Below are 25,679 nucleotides of genomic sequence, written 5' to 3' on the forward strand. Positions count from 1 at the left end.
ATCCGACACTCACCCCACCGATGCGTTCACCTACAGTGACAGAAACACCTCCCGCCTTGACCGACCGTTAAGCAGTCTGCTAGAGAGTCAGGGGGACTCGGACCGGCAAAACGACTCAACCAAGCCAGAGTTATTAGATCTTCATGAAGTTGAGGTGTCTAAACTGGAAGAGAACTACGATGTGTTTGGACAACACGCGCACAGGTTATGTGACAGTGATGATGACCTGGAGTATCATATGCACCATCACTGGCATCCTTATGAAAGCAACTTACACTATTCGTAAGTATTCATCATCACAATCTTGTGCACTGCCAAAATGGGAAGAGCAGAAAAGTTTTGATAGGCTAAAAAGACAAGCTAGTTTTATATATCATTGGATTGAGTTTTGTTTTAGTTGGGATCTGTTTAATGTTAAAAGGCCATGTGTTTCCCATGTTGTAGTAGAAAAAAGAACTAATGTTCTTATTGGCCTTCTCATGAATTAACATTACAGTTTTTAGATTGACACACTTCTCACAGGCCTAACTGAAACATAAATTAGTCAGTCTCAACAGCTATTGACATACATTTGCAAACTAACAATGATTTGTCCATAGTGCACTCAAAAAGCTTTTTGATTATGTATGAATTTAATGTAAACTTAGTTCACAAATGCAATCAAAATTATTCATGTTCAAATTTCCATAACCAACACATTAGGAGAAAAGTAAGGAAAACACACACACACAAAAAAAGGGAAAAGAACAAAAATGGTACAAAAAAGTCACCAGTTATGTTACGATGAACACCTATTTGCCTTTTTTCCAGCTTTTGATATTGTAAACTTAATGCTTAATTTCTTTCACAAAAGCTCTTAAATAACACTTGCAATTAGTACATTTGCATTTGTGGATATGTAATATAAAAAGAATTACATTTATATAATGAAGCATGTGTATTGTTTAGAATGGTCACCTAGTAACTAAATATAAAATGGTTAAATATCTTGTAAAACATTACTACTGTAACTATAAAGAAATTATCATTTTTTCCTTAGACTTAGAAGAGTAATGCAGAGACACAAATTAAGCTCAGTCGACAGTCTGTCATGTTTGATATCTCATGTTGCAAGGCAAGAAACTAAATTAACGTTTTTGCACAGAATTTTATTCTAAGTGACATCCACAGTTCTGATCTGTTCCCAGTATAAATTGCACTGAGGCTCTTGCTAAATCAAATATAATTAGATTTCATCCTTGTATACTTGTGTTTGAAAATAACTTGCTTAGTTCAGCATCTTTGAAGCCTTTTAAGTTAAAGGGAAAATGACACTACAAAGAACCTCTGGTTAATTCAATAAAGTAAGTTAATTAAGTCCTAAGGTGAAGATCACATATATAAAATGACATTAAGAGCATCTGTCTCAGAGGTGGTGGTATTTTCCTCTCATGACAGGAAATTCTATTAAAAGTCCATCTGCATTGGTCTCATTGACCACAGGTGCAATTTATTATACTGTACTGTAATGCAATGCGTGGTATACACCTAAACCAATTTCTTCCAGCATTTGCTGGTCCAAACAGGCCTATTGTAGTCCAGTCTACCCTGCTGGTCAGCTTAGACCAGAATTAATTTCCATTCTGGTCCAGCATGGATTATGCTGGTTAATGCTACATTGGTGCTGGTCTAACTGGTGGACCAGCATACCAAAAACTTGTGGAGAAGGTGGTCAACAGCATGATCTTAATGGGGAAAATGCTGTGAAAAGAGCAATGCTTGTCTTTTCAGTTGGATAGTTTCACCAAATCCTACATTCTAGTAAAACATCTATTATTCAGGTTTGAGGCAATGCAACGTAGACACACCACCCTGAGAGAGAAATGCCGCAGGCAGGCTGTCCGTGGCCCGGCGTACATGTTCAGCGAGAGAGGCACTAGCCTTACTGCTGAGGAGGAGCGCTTCCTGGATGCTGCAGAGTATGGAAATATCCCTGTAGTCCGTAAGATGCTGGAAGAGTCCAAGACGCTGAATGTGAACTGTGTGGACTACATGGGCCAGAACGCATTGCAGCTTGCTGTAGGGAACGAACACCTAGAGGTCACAGAACTGTTGCTAAAGAAGGAGGGTCTGGCACGAGTGGGTGATGCCCTGCTTTTGGCCATCAGCAAAGGCTACGTGCGGATAGTTGAGGCCATCCTGGTCCACCCAGCATTTGAGGGTGGACTGCGACTTACACTGAGTCCCCTAGAGCAAGAGCTACGTGATGATGACTTCTATGATTACGATGAGGATGGAACCCGCTTCTCCCAGGACATCACGCCTATGATCCTGTCAGCCCACTGCAAGGAGTACGAGATTGTGCATATTTTGTTACTAAAGGGGGCTCGCATCGAGAAGCCACATGACTATTTTTGCAAGTGCGGCGAGTGTGCAGAGAAACAGAAGCAGGATTCTTTCAGCCACTCACGATCAAGGATGAATGCCTATAAAGGGCTCGCCAGCGCTGCCTACCTGTCACTCTCCAGCGAGGACCCTGTGCTCACAGCTCTGGAACTCTGCAATGAGTTGGCACAACTAGCCAACATTGAAACTGAATTTAAGGTGAGGAGATGCACAGAGACACATTCCAACTTAAATTCACCTACATTTCTGGCTATGCCATAGAGCAGAGTTTGTTTTCAAACTTTCCAATGTCGAGAACCCCCCCAAAATTAGGATCCCCTCTCAAGAGACCCCCTTCCTAAAATATAAAGGCAGATATATATTTTCAGTTATACAGATCCATTATACTGTCATTGTACTAAAGCCAAATCAAATTGTTGGAAAATATTTCCTTTGTTTTAAGTTGACTTACAAACCTGAAGAAAAACACAACAGTGTTGGGCAAGCTACTTTGAAACTGCACACTGAAAAAAAAACCTAGGAAACAATTTTCATGCAGAAATTGTAAATTTAACAGACCACATTTTTAAGTAAAGGCTACACACAAGTGTTGGTGGCTTTAATGAGAACTTCTCAAGTAGAGTTTATTTTGCAGTACTGTTTCAAGTTAATTTTACTTACTTTTTGTTTATACATTTGCAATGTAGCACTGAATTAAGCCATGCTTTAAAGTGTACTGGCATTTCAATGTTTTTTTTACGTACTTTATCATGTACCACATGACAAATGGATGCCTTTCACAGGGAAGCTTAATGCATGCTTTGTGGTCAATAAGACAACATCATCTCGCATTAATGGCGTTAGGAACAAGATCCAGAGCTGCGCGTGCAAACCTTAACACTTGGTGCATAAAACACAATGATGGTAACAATCAAAAGATAATTTTTTTGATCATGAATGGGTAATTTTGAGTAGAAAATTAACTTCAGACTTCACAAAACAAGAAGTTACCAAATGTAACAACAAAATCAACAATAAAAATGGTGTAAACCAACAGCAAAACAAATTTACTTAATATGTAAACTCATTCAATGTAGAAAGTGTTTAATATTTTCTGATATATTAACTTCACCACAAAATTTTTTTTTTCCAGTGAAAGCTTCCCAAGATACAAGCTACACTAAAGTAGTTAAACTACAGTCAAGCTACTATTAATGTAAAAAATTAGTTAGCTGCACTACAAGCTACTAACAAAAAGTTGCTAAACTACAAACTACATTGAAGCTATTTAAAGGTTTTTTTTTTTCTTTTTTTTAGATATATAACAATCAGATGATTGCAGAATTTAATAATACTATATCTCCTGATAGTTTAAATTAGATATATTTAATTAAGGTGACATTCCCTTTTGAGACAGCCTAAATAGATAGAAGAACTGTTGAGAATTCTCCAAGAAGCTTGGTACATTCTATCAGCCAACAACCAAGAAAAACTGTTTCCAGGTGTACCTAGGAGAACTGGGGCTGTTTTAAAGGCAAAGGTGGCCACACCAAATATTGATTTAGCTTTTTTATGTTTACTGGACTTTGTGTGATGTTAATTGATAAATGAAAACTATTTATGGCATTATTTTTGAAGACATCCTCACTATACAACATTTTTCACAAGTGCCTAAAACTTTTGCACAGTACTGTATATATTTATATCAGTGGCGTAACTTTTTAAATCAGGGTGGGGCAGCCGCACTGTGGCCCACTGTATAAGGGGGCCTGTGATGACTGGGCATTACCTTAAAATGTTAAATGATCTGCACAGTTTTACTGACTATACCTTCGTCAGCATACAGCGCATGTCTTTACAACATGTATTCATTTGGAACTGCTTTGTATTTATAGCTGGACTACACACTATGCATCTCATCCATTTTTTAATCTAAAAACTTCAAAATTATAGTTTATTAGTAACATCACATCTTACTCTAACACTAATTAGCATATTTAATTATAAATTACTCATTTTAAGTGATACATCGAAGGATTCTCTGCATTTTTTTGTTCGACATCATTGGTATACTTGGGAAATCTTACTGAGCCAGTGTGGTGCGTCTGACATTACTCAGTACGAACGGAGCGTCAGCCCAGAGCTTTCATGGCTACCTGCATTTTTTTCTCTGCAGTCCCGAACTCGTTTCTCCCTCCATGAGAAACCATCATCTCTACCCTGCATTATGTGAGTAAAAAGCTGCCGAGTATCAATGATGCAGTGTCACAGTCAAAGACATAATATATTTAATGATATTCCAAAGCAGAGAAAGTTGTGCTGAGAAAGAGCATGCAGCAACAGTGATACTATTATTGGGCATCTCCAGCATAAAAGTTAAGTTGATCAAGCAAACTATGTCTGTGATGTCAGGTAAACTTGAAGTGTCATGTCATTTTGTTCAGGAGAAAGCTGATAATAATAGGGTGACCAGATTCCTGCTTGTGTAAAACAGGACAGCCCCCTCCCAGCAAAAATTAAATTGATGTATCTTAGCTAGGCGCAGATCAATGAGAAGTTGAGGGTAACTGTTGTCACCTTGTACTTTTCACTGGCAGTGATTTTTCTCAGTGTACGCTTGTCTTTCAAGGGTTTATCGTAAAATGCAGAGCAGTCCAGTCCAAAATTAAGACATACGAAAAGCATTGCCTTCATGACTGTTACATGAGTCGAAATTTGTCCGGTGTCCATGCTGCGTTCATTAATGAGAACACGCGCTCCACAGATGCAGATGTCCCAGGCGGGCATAAAACAAACTTCACAACCTTGGCTAAGACTCAGAAGTTGATGGTCTTGCTCTCCAGCTCACAAAAAACATCTGTCTATCTCTTAGACACGGCCATCTTGTTCATGTTCCACTCAGTGATGCGACGAGTGACAGTGTTTTTCACGCAAGCCCACTCATCAAAGAGCATGGTTTCGTCAATCAAACTGAGAGTGAGGATTCTGGAGTAGAAGTGTTCGAGGCTGCTCTGAATGTCTTTCCACTCTGGGATGTCTCTCAGTAGGGCACACTCAAGTTTTTCTGTGTTCTTCAATTAGCGGCTCCAATTTTGGATGTAATCCACCGATGCTGAATAAAAGTTTCTCATTGCATAAAAGAAATCACCATTCGCATGTCACCAGCTTCAGCTAGGGCATCCAACAGTTTTTTAATGTCAGAGGGTATGAATGATTCCTCCAGCCTGGCCTGCAAGACGTTCTCAGGTCATGAATGTGCAAAGCCACTTCTGTGGCTATGTGGTCTTGCTTTACTGTCTCCAGTACACAGTTAAAAGTGACTGTTCGCTCGAGTGTGAAGCCAATCCAAGGTTTAGTGCAAGGATTGCTGAAAATGTCTCTTAGAAATTTGGGGCATTTTTCTTGAGAGAGAAAGTATGCATGCAGTGCATTGAAAATGTGTAGTATTCTTTCAAGAGCTGGACCAAGAGAGAGGAAACGTATGTTGCCATGCTGCAGTAATTTCTGATAGTCCAGCTGCACAAAAGCGAGTATGTTGCATATGACAGCTTTAGATTTGGTGCAGGCAGAAGAAAATTTCAGATCATACAATTTCTTGATCAATTTCGCAGTGCAGTCAGCCGACCGAAAACTATGGCCATGCACAACAGAATGATAAGCAAAAAGTCCTTCACTTGTGTGCACCTTGTAAGATTTGTAACTTTGCTTCACAAAAACACATTTTGTGACACACTTACTTTTAGCAGCATCCACATGCTTTTTGTATGAACATGCTGCACGTTGTCGGTGTGGTCTCCATGGGCAATGGAAAAGTGAGCTCCACAAATCTCACACCTTACTTTACTATGCTCTGTCTGTGACTCCTTTTTTAGAAAAGTAAACTTTTTTTGAAGATCCTCATTAAATGTACATGTATGCATCCTTGACATTTTTCCAGCTGCAATTTCATCTGTGTGCACTTTCAAACTGACTCTTCAGTCAGTTCACTAACTGGACGTCTATTGATAGGGGATTGTGATTGGATAGTTTCATCTAATCATGTACTTCAAATAACACAGTGTGATTTTATTGGTTATACAAGCCGTATCCTTGGCTACCTTTGATTAGAATACTCACGTGACTGAGAAATCCGCATAGGCGATAGAGAAATTTTAGAAGAGGGGAAATATGGGACAAAAAACAAGATTTTTTCTGAATTAGTCAGGACACTAGAAAAAGTGCTTAATTATGGGACTGTCCTGGGAAAAACGGGACGTCTGGCCACCCTAAATAATAGTGTCATAAAGAAACTGACAGTAAATTAATCTAGTCCCAAAAACATGGCTATGATCAGCTGGATTACTGGTGTAATTGTTTTTATTTTAAATATAGCTTTTTTTTTTTTTTTTTTTTTTTTTTTAAGTAAAATGCAGCCTTTCAGAATAAATAGCACAACTCATTTGAGGAATTCCATTTTAATAATTTAAGAAAGACATTTTAAGATAAATAAGATATTTCTCATAATTTCTGAAAAGGTGCTTTGAGAAGATCAAATCTATTGAGATATTTAGTAACAATATTGCACAAACAAAAACATTACATTATAATGTTATATATATTAAGTTAATTGTTGTAGGCTATGAGTGGGTGGGGATGGCGTATATATATATATATATATAGAGAGAGAGAGAGAGAGAGAGAGAGAGAGAGATAGATAGATAGATAACTTTGCAAATTTATTAAAAAAGAAAAAACTTAAATATCACATTGACATACTGTAAGTATTCAGACCCTTTGCTATGACCCTTGAAATTTAGCTCAGATGCATCCCATTTCTCTGGATCATTTTTCAGATGTTTCTACACTTTGATTGGAGTCCACCTGTGGCAAATTCAATTGATTGGACATGATTTGGAAAGGCACACAACTGTCTATACAAGGTCTCACAGCTGAAAATGCATATCAGAGCAAAAACCAAGCCATGAGGTCAAAGGAACAGCCTGCAGAGCTCAGGGACAGGATTGTGTAGAGGCACAGATCTGGGGAAGGCAAAAAAATTTAGGCTGCATTAAAGGTTCCCAAGAGCACAGTGGCCTCCATAATTCTTAAATGGAAGAAGTTTGAAACAACCAGGATTCTTCCAAGAGCTGGCCGCCCAGCCAAACTGAGCAATTGGGGGGAGAAGGGCCTTGGTAAGACAGGTGACCAAGAACCCACATATATTAAGTTCCCCAGTCTTGGGTTGGGGTGTAATATGTATTGTGCATGTGGATTCCCATCCCAACCATCAGACCAAAAAGAACAATAAGAATTGAAATAAAGAAATTATAAGTTTATTAATTAAATAAGAAAATTGGCAAAAACTTCAGAATGACCAAAGGCCAAAATAATAAACCAAACTGCTTAAAACACAATTTCAAAGTAAGTTGCCTAACATATGAAAACAAAAATACATTTATGCATAACCTAACTTCCTAACCATAAACAAATACAAATTTCAGACAAACAAAAATGGCAGGTCACTCTTACACTCCAAACTCAATAAACTTACAAGTCACATAACTCAACAGCAAAGCCAAAGAACAAATGAGCAGGAAACAAAACACAGTTTGGTCTGGCGACAGGGAAGAGAATCCAGGAGCTCACACACACTGTCCTATACTTCTTGCAGATCCACTCTAGAATGAGCTCCACGACATCTGGTTTATGCAGCCTTTTAAACCAGCAAGCTAATTGATTTGCCAGTACAAATCACGTGGAGAGCGAGAGAGAGAGAGAGAGAGAGAGAGAGAGAGAGCAAAACATACAGAACACCCAACTCTGCATCAAATCAACACCAAATCCTATGGGGACGTAACACGATGGTCACTCTGGTTGAGCTCCAGAGATCATGTGTGGAGATGGGAGAAACTTGCAGAAGGACAACCATCACTGCAACACTCCACCGATCTGGGCTTTATGGCAGAGTGGCCAGACATAAGCCTCTCCTCAGTTCAAGACACATAAAAAAGCGCCTAAAGGACTCTCAGACTGTGAGAAACAAGATTCTCTGGTCTGATGAAATGAAGATTGAACTGTTTGGCCTCAATTTAAAGCATCATTTTCTGGAGGAAACTAGGCACCGCTCATCACCTGCACAGTACCATCCCAACGGTGAATTATGGTGGTGGTAGCATCATACTTGGGGGATGTGTTTCAGTGGCAGGGACTGGGGGCTGGTCAGGGTTGAAGGAAAGCTGAACGCAGCAAAATACAGAGATATCCTAATGAAAACATGGTCCAGAGTGCTCAGGACCTCAGACATGGCCGAAGGTTCACCTTCCAACAGGGCAATGACACTAAGCACACAGCCATGGCAATGCAAGAGTGGCTTAGGGACCACTCTGTGAATATCCTTCAGTGGCCCAGCCAGAGCCCAGACTTGAACCCAATTAAACATCTCTGGAGAGACCTGAAAATGGCTGTCCACCGACGGTCCCCATCCAACCTGACAGAGCTTGGGAGGATCTTCAGGGAAGGCAGAAAATCTCCAAATCCAGGTGTGCAAAGTTTGCCGCATCATACCCAAAAAGACGTGAGGCTGTAATCGCTGCCAAATGTGATCAACTAAGTACTGAGTTAAGGGTCTGAATACTTATGTCAATGTGTTATTTCAGTTTTTTCTTTTTAATAAATTTGCAAAGTTATCAAAAATCTGTTTTTTGCTTTGTCATTATGGGGGTATGGTTATTTTATAAGCATTAAGCATTTTAGCATAAGGCTGCAACATCAAAATATGTGAAAACAAATGAAGGGATCTGAATACTTTCTGAATGCACTGTATATATAAATATATGGTTTGTTGTTGTAAAAGCATAGTAACCACAAAATTAACCCTGGTTAACAGTCATGGTTACTACATTATTACTATAGTAAAACCAAGTTAAATTTCTTTAAGGGTTACACAAATAGGGTGCCAACGTTATATTGAACATACATTTATACTTAATATACATAAACTTTTCAACTATGAAAACACTTTTTATATAACTGAGCTGAAATATAGTGATAAACAGCAGGATTGACCTACGTATTTCGATTTAAAAAAGAAGGCAAAGTCCCTTTAATGCTGCTCAGGGCTCAAGTGAATCAGTTAATCATTTATGTGAACTAGTTCATTTACATGAATCGTCCGAAAGAACCAACTCACTTCAATGAATTGGAGTTCACAATGCAACATATGAGGGAATCGTTTAGTATAACTGGTTCACTGTACTGTCTGAAAGAACCGATTCACTTACAGGATTAGTTCATTCAATATGAAAATTCAGTCATTGTTTACTCACCCCTGTTTACAACCCCATATTACAAGTTTTTGCTTGAACGCCCCATCTCGCACGTGCAGTAACTACTGTTGCTCTGTGCAGGGAGCTCTAAAGCTTGCATGCAGTCTGTCTCATGTATACGCACAGGAGAACAATGGTTGGTGAAGATTTTTTACTAAATATTACATTAGATTTCAGATTGTTTCCACCAAACCTTGTCGTATTTCGTTAAAACAAGACACGAGTCACATACAATAATTTATTAGACTTCTGAATTATACTTTTGTGTCCTTTTGAAGCTTGAAGAGGTGGTCACCATTAAATAAAATTTGTATGAAATCACTGAGCACAATTTGTTTTTCACAATTTCTCCCTTTGTGTTAAGAAAAAGAAAGAAAGTCATATGGGGTTATAAATATGTAAACAATGACTGAATATTAATTTTTGTGTGAACCATCCCTTTAAATGATTAGTTTTTCCCAGCGCTACATGAGAGATGACAGTTCAAGTGATTGTGTTTTTTACTCCCTCAGCTCTATTGCTGCATTTGCATCAATATGATAAATGTAGCATTTTTATGATGCTACAGCGCTACTCGTCGGAAAATGTAGCTTGTTACTGGAAAAACTACTCTGTTGTGAAAATAGCTGAAGTACTGTCTCGCTACTGAAAAATTTTAGTAGTAGCTTAAAAGTTAGTAGCATCGCTACTTTTATTTAACTACCTCCACTGAAACACAATACATAATAAATATTAACAATAACGTCCTGGCTACTTGTGTAACCTCCATTCCCTGATGGAGGGAACGAGACGTTGTGTTGATGTAATGACACTAGGGGTCACTCTTGGGAGCCCGAGACACCTCTGGTCTTTGATAAAAGGCCAATGAAAATTGGCAAGTGGTATTTGCATGCCACTCCCCCAGACATACGGGTATAAAAGGAGCTGGTATGCAACCACTCATTCAGGTTTTATGCTGAGGAGCCGAGGCAAGGTCCGGCCATTTCAGTGGGTAGTTCGAACGGCCCTTTGGGGACAAGTTGACTACCCAAAAGATAGAGACAGGCTAGCCCAGTTGTGGCCTCTTTTCCCCTTCTTTTTTTCCACTCCCTAAAAAACAAGGGTTATCCGACACCACGGAGACCACACCTTGCCCAGAGAGAGGGGGGGATATTTAAGTGGAAAATAAATTTAAAAAAAAAATCTTGCCGACCATGTGGAGAAGTCTCATGGTAGATCCTACCCAACGGGGGAGGAGTTACTACAAACATGGAGACTGTGGCAGAGGGGGCTCTGCCCTAGGAAGATGCAGTTTGCCAACCAGGGAAAATAGTTTGTGAACACTACTGGGAATTAATGGTGCACATCTTCAGCTCAGAGGAGGTGAAAGGCACTATGTGCAAGCGATACACCTGGCCGGCTATCCCGGGTTTATCCACTTGTATTGCGTGCCACTACCTGGGATGAAACTGGTCCCACCCGGAGGTTGTAGAACCTTGCAAAGGTTTTGGGTGTTGCCCAGCCCACTGCACTGCAAATGTCTGTTAGAGAGGCACCCCTGGCCAGGGCCCAGGAGGCTGCTACACTCCTGGTAGAATGGGCTCATAGCCCTACCGGGGGCAGCACGTCCTGGGCATGATATGCCATAGCTATGGCGTCAATGAGCCGCTGTGCACCAAAGCAGACAAAGAGCTGCTCAGAGATCCTAATGCTCTGCGTGTGATCCAAATAGATGCGTAAAGCGCGCACCGGACACAGCAACAACAGGGCTGGGTCTGCCTCCTCCTGGGGCAGCACTCACAGGTTCACCACCTGGTCCCTAAAAGGGGTCGTGGGAACCTTGGGCACATAGCCTGGTCGGGGTCTCATGATCACGTGAGAGTAGCCCGTACCGAACTCCAGGCACGTTTCGCTGACAGAGGATGCTTGCAGGTCTCCTACCCTCTTGATGGAAGAGAGCGCAGTCAGAAGGGCAGTCTTCAAGGAGAGTGCCTTAAGCTCAGCTGACTGCAAAGGCTCAAAGGGGGCTCTCTGTAGACCCTGAAGAACTACAGAGAGGTCCCATGAGGGAACAAGGCACGGTCTGGTGGGGTTCAGCCTCCTGGCACCTCTCAGGAACCTGATGATCAGGTCGTGCTTCCCTAAGGACTTACCGTCCACTGTGTCGTGGTGTGCTGCTATAGCAGCAATGTACACCTTCAAGGTGGAAGGGGACAGCTGCCCTTCCAACCTCTCCTGCAGGAAGGAAAGCACCGATCTGACTGCGCATCTCTGGGGGACTTCCCATCGGGAAGAAAACCACTTAGCGAACAGACACCACTTAAAGCATACAGGTGCCTCGCAGAGGGGGCCCTAGCCTGAGTGATCGTGTCTACCACCGTGGGTGGTAGACCGCTTAGGTCTTCCTCGTCCCATCCAGGGGCCAGACATGGAGATTCCAGAGGTCTGGTCGCGGGTGCCAGATGGTGCTCCGTCCCTGAGAAAGAAGGTCCTTCCTCAGGGGAATTCGCCGGGGGGGGGGGCTGTCACGAGGAGCGTGAGATCCGAGAACCACATCTGGGTGGGCCAGTAGGGTGCTACCAGGACGACCTGCTCCTCATCCTCCCTGACCTTGCACAGATTCTGTGCAAGTAGGCTCACTGCGGGAAACGCATATTTGCGCAGGCCAGGAGGCCAGCTGTGTGCCAGTGCGTCTATGCCGAGAGGTGCCTTGGTCAGGGTGTACCAGACCGGGCAGTGGGAGGATTCTTGGGAGGCAAACAGGTCTACCTGTGCCTGTCCGAATCAACTCCAAATCAGCTGGACCACCTGAGGGTGGAGTCTCCACTCTCCGCTGAGGGTAACCTGCCGTGACAGCACGTCCGCTGCAGTGTTGAGGTCGCCCTGGATGTGAGTGGCTCGCAGCGACTTGAAGTGCTGCTGACTCCAGAGGAGGAGATGGCGGGCGAGTTGTGACATACAACGAGAGCGCAGACCGCCTTGGCGGTTGATATATGCTACCGTTGCCATGTTGTCTGTCCGAACTAACACGTGCTTGCCCTGGATCAACGGCCGGAACCTCCGCAGGGTGAGCAGAATTGCCAGCAACTCAAGGCAGTTGATGTGCCAACGCAGCCGCGGGCCCGTCCATAAGCCGGCGTCTGACTGGACAAGCCCGCTCTCTGATGCTGCGCTAGAGAGCTCATCAGCTTCATGGGTTCCGAACAAGAGGTAGAATTCGCCATGAGACGAGCCGGCGGACTCATCCGGAAGCCCGATCGGGGCAGACGAGCGTGCTGGGGAATGGGAGGTCCGCAGGGGAATTCCCGGCGGAGGTGGTCCCATTGGCGTCCCCAAATCGCCCCCAGTGCTAGCCACACTGGCCTCAAACCCGTAGGTAGAAGGACCGAGGCGGGGAGCTGCTGGGGTTCCTTACGAAAGCAAGCCGCGACCGCAACGTTGCCATGGTCATGTTCTCGCAGTGAGAACATGAACCATCCACAAACGCTGCCTCCATGTGGGTCGCGCCCAGACACGAAAGACAGCGATCGTGACTGTCTGAAGTTGAGAGGTAATGACCGCAACTAGGAATAACACACAATCGGAAAGTCATCTTTAAAAAGACGCGTCTTTAAAAAGACATTCCGTGTGTGCCGCTCTTTTAGAGAAATATACTCTTTCAGGAAAATATACTCTCTTTTTTCTGCCAAAGTGCACCAGTGCAGAGGAGGGAGAAGCCGCTGAAATGCGCCGTCAGATCCAGCAGAGGTGAATGAACAGTCAATTTTCATTGACCTTTTATCAAAGACCAGAGGTGTCTCGGGCTCACAAGAGTGACCCCTAGTGTCACTACATCGACACAACGTCGAGTGAGTGACAGGTAGGGAAATATTGTTTCAAAGAGAAATGTGCCTTACAGAACATCTCCCATTGAGCAAGCTAAATGCGACACAGTGGTGAGAAACTATGGCTCTCAATAGAATAAAACAGTTTTTAGATTTATGTCAAACTTCAGTAAAAATCATGCATTTTGGAGTGTGTTCATGAGCCCATAATGAGCCATCCCTATAGCTTAAAGAAGTGTATTTTCTCATTTGAGCTCACAGACCAACAAAATATTCCACACGAAAACCAATTTCCCTAGCCTTGTTATAAATTAGAGCAGGGGTCGGCAACCTATGGCACTCGTGCCAGTGTTGGCACGTGGAGGGGTAATCACTGGCACACCAGCAACAACATTAGAGGAGTAGACTATTTTATTTAATGAAATTCCGCACCTGCATTCCAATCTACATCCTTCCTCATGATCACACAAAATGTTTTCATGAGCTGAATGGGAGACTAAGCAAAAAGTTCAAATGTGATGAGACTGCAGTATACCCAAAAGACTCGTGCAGCGTGTGCAAGCCATTCGCACATCACGAGCTGGCAGTGCTTCACGTGCGCTTAATCACGCGAGTAAACGCCATTAACTAGGAAAATAAAAAAACGGCACTCCATGTCAAAAAGGTTGCCGACCCCTGCATTAGAGGCTTTTCGATGACAGTTTCTGGTTCAGTAGAATCTCTGTACACTGAATTTTTCTGAAATAAAATGTTGCTCCAGAGAACTCGGTGCGCTTCAGCGATGTGTGTTGTTTTATATTTAAATGTGTTGGGGAGAAGTTCTTCACTGAAAGTCACTCTGGGGAAATATTTAATCAAGACTTCTCCAATCCAGACCGTTTTCCCCCTTATTGTGCTTAGTGAGCTATTAATTGAAAATGCTCCATTGAGAGCTTCCTGTAATCACCCCGTTATTATTCTCTCATCATCATTTTTCTCCAAAGACTATCACTTTCGACAGTTGTAATGGCGTGTCAATGATTCTGTGTTTGTAATTCGACATAAAATGTTTGATCTCGTAAAACAATGTGATGCTATAATTAGTGAGGCAGGCTTCACTTGGGTGCCCTCCATTAGGTACAGTTCTGTTTGAGAAGATCAGATGCAAACATCAATCAGTCTTCCATTTAGGGGTGCAAGTTGGGCTTTTTGTGAATTTTCAGAACTTCTTCACATCCATGTCATTCATTGCTGAATGTGCCCCTGTCATTTACTTTTTGCAATTTGGGTCTCTGTTGGAGTAAGTCATACTGTAGTACTGCTTCTCTTTTTTGTCTTAGAATGACTACAGAAAGCTCTCAATGCAGTGTAAGGACTTTGTGGTTGGAGTTCTGGATCTCTGCAGAAACACAGAGGAAGTGGCGGCCATTCTGAATGGAGATGTGGATCAGACCCCCCCAAGTGAACACCACAGGCCCTGCCTCAGCCGGGTCAAACTGGCTATTAAGTATGAAGTCAAAAAGGTACTGAGAAATGTAGTCTATATCTAAACTATGATTTATTACCCAAAGCAGAATAATTTCCAATTTTTTTCCTTTCTGTGCAGTTTGTGGCTCACCCTAACTGCCAGCAGCAGTTACTTACGCTGTGGTATGAGAATCTATCAGGCCTCAGGCAACAGTCAATAGGCCTGAAATGTTGGACAGTACTGGGAGTGATGGTTGGTCTGCCATTTCTTGCCATTGCATACTGGATTACACCCTGCAGCAAGGTACATCATTATTGTCCAGCATCAATTAATCTAATAACAATGGGCAGGCCTCCCTTTTTCATCCACTGTACAACATTGCAAGAAGAACCTTAGACCATAAACATGCTTTACGCAAGTGCTCGTTTGCAAATGTGAGCACTTGACCTACGCAATATCAATGCGCAGTCCAGTTTGATTTTTTTCCTGATATCTCACCAGTCTTTGTGGCAGCACTAGACTGTGTAAACAGCAAACACAAATTGGACAATCTATCAAAAATAGTTTGTAGGTATGTTCTGATTAAAAACATGCTAGATGCAAATTATAAATCTCAACTAACCATATAATCATGCAGAGTTAGGACAGCAAAATGTATTTATATTTAATTTATATTTATAAAATTAATTACATTACCTAAAAATGTAAACATATATTTTAATTAAATATAATGTATGTAATTTTATATATATATATATATATATATATATATATAATATTTTAACATTTTAATATTTTTGATTTCTCTTTTAAAATTACATAAAAAGGCTTATCAACTTTTAAAAGGTACTAGAAAATGCTTCCCATATACTGTGCATCCAATCAAACTCTAAAGTATTTTGGTGCAAATTAATCTGTCTAACATGGACAGGTTGTGATCAACAATTTTGGTACTGTGTTGGGTTGCCACTTGATGTCCAATTTAATTGGTCCTGAAGCAAACCCAGTTGAGAACCACTGGTGTAGACTACAAGCCACTGTTGTGACATTCTGTAAAAAGAGAGCTTTTATTGACATTTTGGATGTTTTGAATTTCATCTTTTCTTACCAGGTGGGACAGGTACTCCGCAGTCCCTTTATGAAGTTTGTAGCTCACGCTGTCTCATTCACCATCTTCTTGGGGCTTCTGGTTTTCAATGCCTCAGACCGATTCGCAGGTGTCAAAACCCTTCCTAATGAAACCATCACTGATCATCCACGTCAGATCTTTCGCATCAAAACCACTCAGTTCTCTTGGACAGAGTTGTTGATAATGAAATGGGTACTAGGTGAGTATAAGTAAATCCTGAACAACAGATAGTTGTTAGGTGTAGTAAAAGGTGTTGTAAGTGATTTTTTTCATGGAAAGGTATGGAAAAAATTTTCCTATTCCCTGAAAGATATTAATGAAATAAGAGTGTTCAGATATCTCACTGGTCTCTGTAACAACTCTAGACTCTGTAAACAGCAAACAAAAATGTGTCAGCGGTCTGTGGACAATGACACTTTCTGCCTGTAAATCATTTTGTGCATTCTCATAGTATTGTGGTTGCAGCGAATTATTAAGGCATAATGCATTTTTATGCCATGTTGTTCATAACAGTTGTTAGTTGAGGGCGCTATTTTGCTGCTGTTGTTTTTAACAACCGTTTCTGCACAATGTCGGTCTCAATAAAGCTAATTTGGTATCTTTGGAGTTCGGGGTTTTGGAAAGAGGGGGCATGGCTAATCCAATGGCTCAGTCTCATAGAAGCAGAATGGCTGAAATTGCTTACAGAAACTTTAATAACAAGTTGTGATCTTGAAATGCGGGGACATTGTATTTTGGTTGCGCTATACGCAATGCATAATTTAAATTAATTTAAACTGACTGATCTCAGTTCAGGAGACTCTGTGCTGTCAGTGAAGAGTTAAAATTTCGACATACAGAGTCAAGTGACAAAACAACATGGCCGACCAGAGCGGAGTTTGTCTTTGAAAAAAAAAAAAAAAAAATACATCTGGTAAGAAACCTAGTTTCATTTTTACATTGAAACCTGTTTGAGTCAAAAGATTAGAGTCTCTAGTTTAATTCAATATGCCATTTTTCAAATGTAAACAATTTTTCGGGAATCGCAATGCTGCTAAACACAAAGTACACTAATGTGTACTTCAGTATTTACTGTGAATTATAACATTGAGAATCAATGAATTCATACAAAAGATGAAAAATTATGCTTTCAGAGGCTTTATATGGAGTTAGGATGGGAAAAAAAGGTGCCCTTGAATTCTTCTGAGACCAGTGCAGACAGACAGCACACTGGAGGTTAAGTCATTCACTAAATAGAGAGCAAGACAGCATCCTATAGCTTCCCTATGCAGCTAAGTGCATTCACTCCTAAAATCCGGTCAAAAGTTCAGTTTCAGGCTGCAGATGATGTTTGGACCAGTCAACATGTTTGGCAGACATGGGACAATGGTAATCAGCACATACACGTAGATTCAGAATTTATAGTGTATAGTTTTATTTTAGCATGTTTGGCAGTTATTGGATAATGCTGGCCATTACTTTGAATCAGAATTATTTATGCAAATTTTTGATGTAATGTCTCTAATGTCTCAAAAACATTAATAACCACTTCCGGAAACATTATAAAAAAAATTTATTTAAAAAAATCTGACTTTCTATAGCTTGGTATTACACAACTTAGTCCCGCTGTCCACATATGTTGCCATCAATTCTTTAAGAAAACGCTTGGGTCTCAGGTGGTTAAAGAAACAGTTCACCCAAAACAATTTAATTCTGTTATTTTTTTTTTTACTCACCTACATGTTGTTCCAAACCTGTATGACTTTCTTTCTTCTGTGGAACACAAAAGGAGATGTTTAGCATAATTTTCTCTCATTCACCTTTCACTTTCACTGTATGGAAGAAAAAAAAAAGGATGATGCAATGGAAGTGAATAGTGACTGAGACTATCATTCTGCCTGACATCTTTCATATTCCAAGGGAGAAGAAAAAAATCATACCTCTTTTAAACAACATGAGGTTAAGTAAATGATCAAATAATTTAGATTTTTGGGTGAACTATCCTTTTAAGATTTTTTGCTTGGTGTTACTTTTAGTAAGTCCTCTTACAATGCTTGCATCAGACCAAAAAAAGTATGTAATACTTAATATTTTGCTTTTATTCCTCTGGTCAGGAATGATCTGGTTGGAATGTAAGGAGGTTTGGGCTGATGGGCCACGTGAGTACATCATGCATTTGTGGAACATTTTAGACTTCGGCATGCTGTCGGTCTTCGTAGCGTCCTTCAGTGCCCGGCTCATGGCTTTTCTTCAAGCTTCTAGTGCACAGCTATATGTGGACTTGCATGTGACCAGTGCAGACCTGAGCAATGCCTCATTACCAGCAGATGTAGCCTACTTCACTTATGGTAGGTTGCGTGCTGTCATGCTCTGTTTGAGACCATACAGTTCTTGAGACATTTGTGTTTTCTTTAATTTTATTATTAAAGTAAAGAATGTGTGTCTGTTTCTTTTTACAATGACATGCTAATAAATGTAGCTCAGACTTGCTTGTTGTCCTCTGTGGTAAAACAAAATGCTGCCATCAAGTGGTGATTCCAAAAATTATTTCTGTCTTTCAGCCAGGAACAGGTGGCTTCCCTCTGATCCGCAACTCATCTCTGAGGGGTTGTATTCTATTGCTGTGGTGCTGAGTTTCTCTCGTATTGCCTACGTTCTGCCAGCCAATGAGAGTTTCGGACCCTTACAAATATCACTTGGCCGCACTGTAAAGGATATTTTTAAATTCATGGTCATCTTCATCATGGTCTTCCTTGCCTTCATGATTGGCATGTTCAATTTGTATTCGTACTATTTAGGAGCCAAATACAACCCCGCTTTTACTACGTAAGTCTGGGAAATGTACAATGAAAAGTAATGACTTACTTTTTAAAGGAATGTTCCAGGTTCAATACAATCTAAGCACAATTGACAGAATTTGTGGCATAATGTTGATTACCACAAAACATAATTTAGACTCGTCCCTTCTTTATAAAAAAAAAACAACTTACAATGGAAGTGAATGGGGCCAGTCAATAAACACTAAAATACACACCGTTTCAAAAGCAAAGCTACAAGAAATAAACATAATACATGTAAACATGATTTTAGTGTTATACAATTGCTTACTAACTTCATCTGTGTAAAGTTATATGCAATACCGGAATTACAGGGTTTTGTTGTCGTGGCAACAAAGTTGTAATATTTGATGTAACTTTACACCGATAAGGTAAGTGAGAGATTTTATCACATTAAAATCATGTTAACACATATAATGTTTATGTCTAGCAGCTATGGTTTGAAACAGTTTGTATTTTAGCGTTTATTCACTTCCATTGTAAGTGCCTTACTGAAACCGCAATTTTTGATAAATGAGGATCAATGTCAGAATAATGTTTTGTGGAAATCAAAATCTTGCCACAAATGGTGTTAATTACGTTTAACTTGTATTGAACCCGACACATTTCTTTAAACTCTGTCGACAACATTTGAGGCATGCTGTTGATTACAACAGAAAATTATTTTGACTCGTCCCTCAGTTTGTAAGTCCCTCAGCTTCGTCCCAGATAAACATTAAAAAACACACTAATCTGAAAGTGTAGCCACAAGACTTGTACATTATATGTGTTAACATGAGATTAGTGTAATAAATAAAATTACTAACCTTGTCTGTGCCAAGTTTTATCCAATCTATCAACTCCTGTCATGACTATTCAAAGACAGTAAACCTTGGAACGTTGAATTACATCCATCTGCAAAAAGGATTATTTAGACAACTTTACTGCTCAGATAACATACATTTTTGTATGGATGGACTAACCTTTTCGTATGCAAGTTTCTCCTGTACTGACAGACCCCTCAGCATGAGTTCTTTAATGCGCGCTGTAATAAAAAATAAAAAAAATCTTACCATACACTTTACAGCAGATGCACTGGAGCAGGGGTGTAGCAGTCGTTTTAAAATTGGGGGGGGGGACACAGCTGTTAGTAGGTGGCCCACACAAACCCAACACTTACATTGCAGTATTAATATTTTACAGTATAAATTAATATATAAATATGATATAAGTATTATATTAATATATTATATACTTGTGTATTTGTAGTATTTAAAGGTTCAAGTATTGCAAATGAATTGCAAAATTTAGCAAAATTATCTGCAAAAATAAAGGGCATCTTGTGGAGCACTTGCTTCTGTTTCACACATGACAATAAAAGACCGAGCACAAGCTGGTCCTGAATAAATTATTTAATCAATAGCAATAATAACAATTGTGCATGTGCACAATTTTATTTTTTACTTTATTTTGGCTCGAGTGTTTTGACTACGTTCACCAAAATTTGTTCAGATCAATTTAATGATTTGTTCAGTGGCCATTTCTGGTGATGCCAGAAGGTGGTGACAAATGAGTGTTTTGTGTGAAATGAGTTAGTCACTGAATCAATTATCAAAAGAAAATGTTAATCCTTTGTCTACAGACCTACAAAGAGACTTTAGTAGAGGTTTTAAGCATAAAAAAGCAAAGAAAATCTATAATTTCCTTACAGTTTGTGAGCTGCTGTGCATGACTTTTATCAAAAGACAACAATTATTGTCTAATAATAATTATAATGAGTTTCAATAACGTCCGAACATTTTCATGTATAAAAAAGTGTCTACATATCTATTAACTTCAGTAAAATGCCTGTGTTCTATGAATACAGTTTGTCAACTGCACACTAATATAGAGGTAAAAAACAGGAGCTGATATTAAAAATAGCTTTACATACTTTACACAGATCTAGTAATCTGGTTAAATTGGCTAAAAGAACCGATCAAATATTTAGCTCACAAACATAATGTAAAAAGAATAACTTAATGAAGACACAGGTGCTGACATAAACTCCACTTACAATGTGTGTTTAAAAGAAGGACTGTCCTTTTTTTCTCTGCAGTGCATTTCACATAATGCTGGCTATCAAGAATGATATGCCGATAAATAACTCTTGTTTGTGTGTTCCTCATCTCTCTAGATTATTAATTTAGATCAACATCAATGCGATTAAAAACATGGATAAATGAGCATTGTTGAAAGCAACTTAAATGAACGGAGCCACGTTGATTAGACTTTCTGACTGATGGCCTATTACGTAAGGGTTGTTTTGGCTCATGAAACTCACCTGTGATTGGATGGATGGTCGCTCAATCAACCCAAAGTAACAAAACGCAAAGAATATTGTATACAAATCCACCATTTGGACTCGTTATGGGTTTAGCTTGAAAAAGTGCGCGGGGCCAAATTACCTTTTTAAAGAGTGCGGGGGACGTGTCCCCCACGTCCTCCGCGGGTCGAGGCTGCTACACCCTTGCACTGGAGGACAGATTATATCACAGCAGGTGCACTGAAGGTCAGATTATATATTAACAAACATATAATGTGGTTTTTAGATGTTTATAATGATTGATTATTATAGGTAAGATGCGATCGCGAATGCACTTGCCGGCAATGCGTGCCGCCATATAATTTACATGCAATGCAGCATGGGACTCTGAGTTCGTCATAGAAGCATAGAAGGTTCTGAAAGCCTAGCCCTTCCACTTTGCCAGCACAAGAAGTGGTTAGAATAAGTGACAGATGGAATGGGAGAAGGCTCGAGTGGACTGACTAGTTTGTATATTCATTGATGTCAGAAAACATGGCCGCATCACTGCATCAAAACAGTGCGCTCCATCAGTAACAGCTTTAAACTTATATTTGGTGATTGTTTGAATGTTGGTAACAAATAAAAATAAAGATATTTTGATGTTGAAAAGACTATTTGAGCTGCTGGTTCATTATGACAACCACTTCAGTCCCTCTTTGCTGGTAAACAGCAGCACGCGAATGCAGATCGCACCGATTTGATTGTACGCTTCTGAGTCTACCATAGTCTGATCACACCAGTTTGATCGTACGTGTGAAAGGGTTAATATAATTGCTTTAACTCAAATATGAGCAGCACATTTCTGGTTTTAAACCCTCATCAATGCCTTGCCCCTTGACTTCCATTGTAAGTAAGTGTGTCACTGTACATGCCAATTGGTTTGTGTTTTACAAACTGATGGCAAGTCAAAATGATTTTCTTTGGTAATTGACAGCATGTCACGGATACTGACAATGGATCTAAACTTGTTTTTATCCTGGAATAGTCCTTTAAGAGTTTCTTTTTTATTGTGTGTGTATATATATATATATATCTGTTACAGGGTTGAAGAAAGTTTTAAGACACTGTTCTGGTCAATCTTTGGTTTGTCTGAGGTGATTTCTGTGGTCTTGAAGTATGACCATAAGTTTATTGAGAACATTGGTTATGTGCTCTATGGGGTCTACAATGTCACAGTGGTGGTGGTATTGCTCAACATGCTGATAGCCATGATTAACCATTCATACCAGGAAATTGAGGTAAGATCGATGTACTTTTCTTTCCAAAAAAATACTCTTTGTTAACAGACTTGCACAGTGTTGCAAAATCAAGTACTGCTCGGATCATTTGTTATAATGAATATGGTTATGTGTGTGTGTGTGTGTGTGTGTGTGTGTGTCTGTGTGTGCGTGTGCGTGTGAGAACAGGAGGATGCTGATGTAGAATGGAAGTTTGCTCGTGCAAAGCTATGGCTCTCCTATTTTGATGAAGGCAGCACTCTTCCACCCCCTTTTAATCTAATACCCAGCCCCAAATCCTTCTATTACATGACTCAACACATCAAAGCATGCCTAATGAGTTTATGCAAGGCCAAAATCTGTACTCAAAGCAGCCAGCAAGACAGGGGATTGGCCAATCCATGTTCCAAGGTCAGAGATCAGGCAAGGGTTTCCGTATTGCTTACTCTCTCACATTGTTCTTCAAGTTAAGAAAAAACAAAATTATAATTCTTATATATTTCTTATTGATTTATTTTTCAGCTTCATCGGTTTCGACCTTACCATGCACACGAGGAATTCACAGTTAGAAATCCCATCAAACACCCAACAAGATATCAGGTACTGATAAACTCTTTCATTTATAAGAATTGCAGGCACGGTCAACATATTACTTCTGCAATCTTTCTAAGCGAAATTTCAAAGCGAAAAAGGATATTCAAAAATAGAAAAAATGTAAGACGGTACTTGATTTGATCCTTTGGGATTTGATTAGACCAGGAAAAGTAGCCATTCCATTGCACAATGGAGACAGGTGAATGGAGGGGAAGGGTTGGAAAAGGGAAAGTAATTTTAGAAGCTGATAAAGCTATTACATATTGATAAAAGATTATGAAGAAGAAACTTGGAATGTGTACTTGGAATAATGTGCATAGATGCATTGTGCCCCCTGAGACACGCAACACGCATCAAGAAAGGAAACAGGGTCAATTTTGATTTCATATTGACTTCAACTCTCTTGATCTCATAGAAACTCATGAAACGTCTCATCAAGCGGTATGTCCTAAAGGCCCAAATTGACAGCGAAAGTGATGAGATCAATGAAGGTACGATTAACCTGTTTTATGGTCTTAACTAGACTCCTAAAGACCACTAAGATGTATTTCTTCATTTGTTTCTCTGTGATCTATGCCCTAAAACACATCCCAGTAATTATCCTGTTATAGCCTACATGCATTATACAGTATGTGTGAAAAATTGCATTCTTTTTTTTTTTTTTGCAAACAAATATTACTTGAAACAAATCAAAAACATATTTTGTGTGTTACTTTTTGTCACAGGTGAGTTGAAGGAGATCAAGCAGGATATTTCCAGTCTCCGCTATGAGCTTCTTGAGGAAAAGTCACAGGTCACTGAAGAACTTGCTCAGCTCATCCAACAGCTTGGAGACAATCTCAGCAAAGGAACCAAGAGACCATGAAAAGTGAACCTTTAACAATGTATCTGTGTCCTGGGATTGATTAATGAAGAGGCAACCCTTCTACGGCTCATGAAATACAGATCTGCTAAAGTTTAGTTAAGAGGCTAAATTTCAAGGCTCATTATGCTCTCACTATATTTTAGTCATTGGTTTGTGAAATTCTTAAGGTTGCCTTTCTGGGCTGAAGTTTGCATGTTAAATTAAGTGATCCTTACACTAACTCAGGAGAGATTCAGTGCTATAGCATAAAAATAGTAATACACTTAGATGAATATATTGCCACAGTACTTATTATTAATAACAAATAAATTATGGAGCAATGTGTGTTAGTTTTGAACATTATGACAATGCATTTTCAATATAAAATAAAATATATGAATGTTTTTGGTTGTACTTTAATTTGTGTGCCAATGCCATTTTCTTCTGATTTGTGTATGTAAATCATGAAACATGAACATTTTGTCAACATTCCAAAAATAACGATACGATGAATCTCACGAAACCTGTCAAGTCCATGTCCAAAATATTTTCTTCTCAAAATAAATTTTTATTTTTTTTATTTTTGCATTAATGGAACATTCCTGGTTCAATACAAGTTAAGCTCAATTGACAGTGTTTGTGGCATAATGTTGATTACCACATAAAATCATTTTAACTTGTCCCTCCTTTTAAAAAAAAAAAATACAAATAATTTTATAAAATCATTTACATTAATTCTTCTGTTAAAACTCATGTATTATTTGAGCTGTAAAGTTGTTTAAATCATCATTTTTACAGTCGTTTTAGGGGTTGTTGACATAACGTCATCATAAAGGTTAGTTAGCGATTTTATCACACTAAAATCATGTTAACATAAATATGTTTTCGTCTTGTGGATATACTTTTGAAACAGTGATTATTTTAACATTTACGGATTGTCCCCATTCACGTCCATTGTAAATGACTCACTGGAACTCAGACTTTTTTTTTATTAAGTACTCCTCTGAAGATGCTATTTCACATAACAGATCCTCACATATTGTATATTCCACAAGACAAAATAGGAACTGAATTTACACAAATGATCCTGTTCAAAAGTTTACATTCCATTGGTTCTTAATATGGTGTGTTGCTTTCTTGATGATCAATGACTGTTTGTGTAATAATTGTTCATGAGTCGCAGCTTTGTCCTCAGCAGTGAAGCTGCCCACTTTTCTTAAGAAAAATCCCCCAAATACTGAACAGTCTTTGGTTTCACAGCACCTTCTGCACATTTGAGTTCTTCCCAACAGTGGCTTTATGATACTGACATCCAGCTTTTCACACTTGATGGACTCATACACAACTATTTACAAAAGGTGCAAATATTCATTGATGCTCAAGAAGGCAACACAAGAACCAAAGAGATACAAACTTTTGAACAGGATGACTTGTGTATATTAGAATACATTTTGTGTTATGTAGCTTCTTAAGGGCAGAGCTACACTGGCGGCCAAAAGTTTGGAATAACGTACAGATTTTGCTGTTTCAGAAGGAAATTGGTACTTTAATTCACCAAGTGTCATTCAACTGATCACAAAGTATAGTCAGGACTTTACTGATGTAAAAAACAGCACCATTGCTGTTTGAAAAAAGTCATTTTTGATCAAATCTAGACAGGCACCATTTCCAGCAGCCATCACTCCAACACCTTATCCTTGAGTAATCATACTAAATTGCTAATTTGGTATTAGAAAATCACTTGCCATTATATCAAACACTGCCGAAAGCTATATGGATCATTAAATGAAGCTTAACATTGTCTTTGTGTTTGTTTTTGAGTTGCCAAAGTATGC

At 39.5% G+C, this 25,679-nt stretch overlaps 1 protein-coding gene across 1 annotated transcript; it reads left to right on the plus strand.

Annotated features, from left to right (window-relative positions):
- The first annotated feature begins 1,827 nt into the window (after positions 1 to 1,827).
- On the plus strand, positions 1,828 to 24,168 carry LOC127433453 (short transient receptor potential channel 7-like). The gene is made up of 11 exons (XM_051685379.1): positions 1,828 to 2,583; positions 14,791 to 14,973; positions 15,057 to 15,221; positions 16,030 to 16,246; positions 18,141 to 18,374; positions 18,588 to 18,852; positions 22,232 to 22,427; positions 22,596 to 22,841; positions 22,929 to 23,006; positions 23,416 to 23,491; positions 23,726 to 24,168. Exons 1-11 carry the CDS (start codon positions 1,831 to 1,833, stop codon positions 23,863 to 23,865), a joined length of 2,553 nt encoding a protein of 850 aa, XP_051541339.1. The 5' UTR covers positions 1,828 to 1,830; the 3' UTR covers positions 23,866 to 24,168.
- The last annotated feature ends 1,511 nt before the right edge of the window (positions 24,169 to 25,679 follow it).

The sequence above is a fragment of the Myxocyprinus asiaticus genome, chromosome 43 (assembly GCF_019703515.2).
Source record: "Myxocyprinus asiaticus isolate MX2 ecotype Aquarium Trade chromosome 43, UBuf_Myxa_2, whole genome shotgun sequence".
Taxonomy (NCBI): Eukaryota; Metazoa; Chordata; class Actinopteri; order Cypriniformes; family Catostomidae; genus Myxocyprinus; species Myxocyprinus asiaticus.

Bases quoted from the DNA above. Each gene is read 5' to 3' on its own strand.
- LOC127433453 (XM_051685379.1), top strand. From the start codon at position 1,831: ATGCAACGTAGACACACCACCCTGAGAGAGAAATGCCGCAGGCAGGCT. The intron at 22,842-22,928 runs GTATTGCTTACT...TTTATTTTTCAG, and splicing joins GAGATCAGGCAAGGGTTTCC to CTTCATCGGTTTCGACCTTA. The intron at 23,492-23,725 runs GTACGATTAACC...TTTTTGTCACAG, and splicing joins AAGTGATGAGATCAATGAAG to GTGAGTTGAAGGAGATCAAG.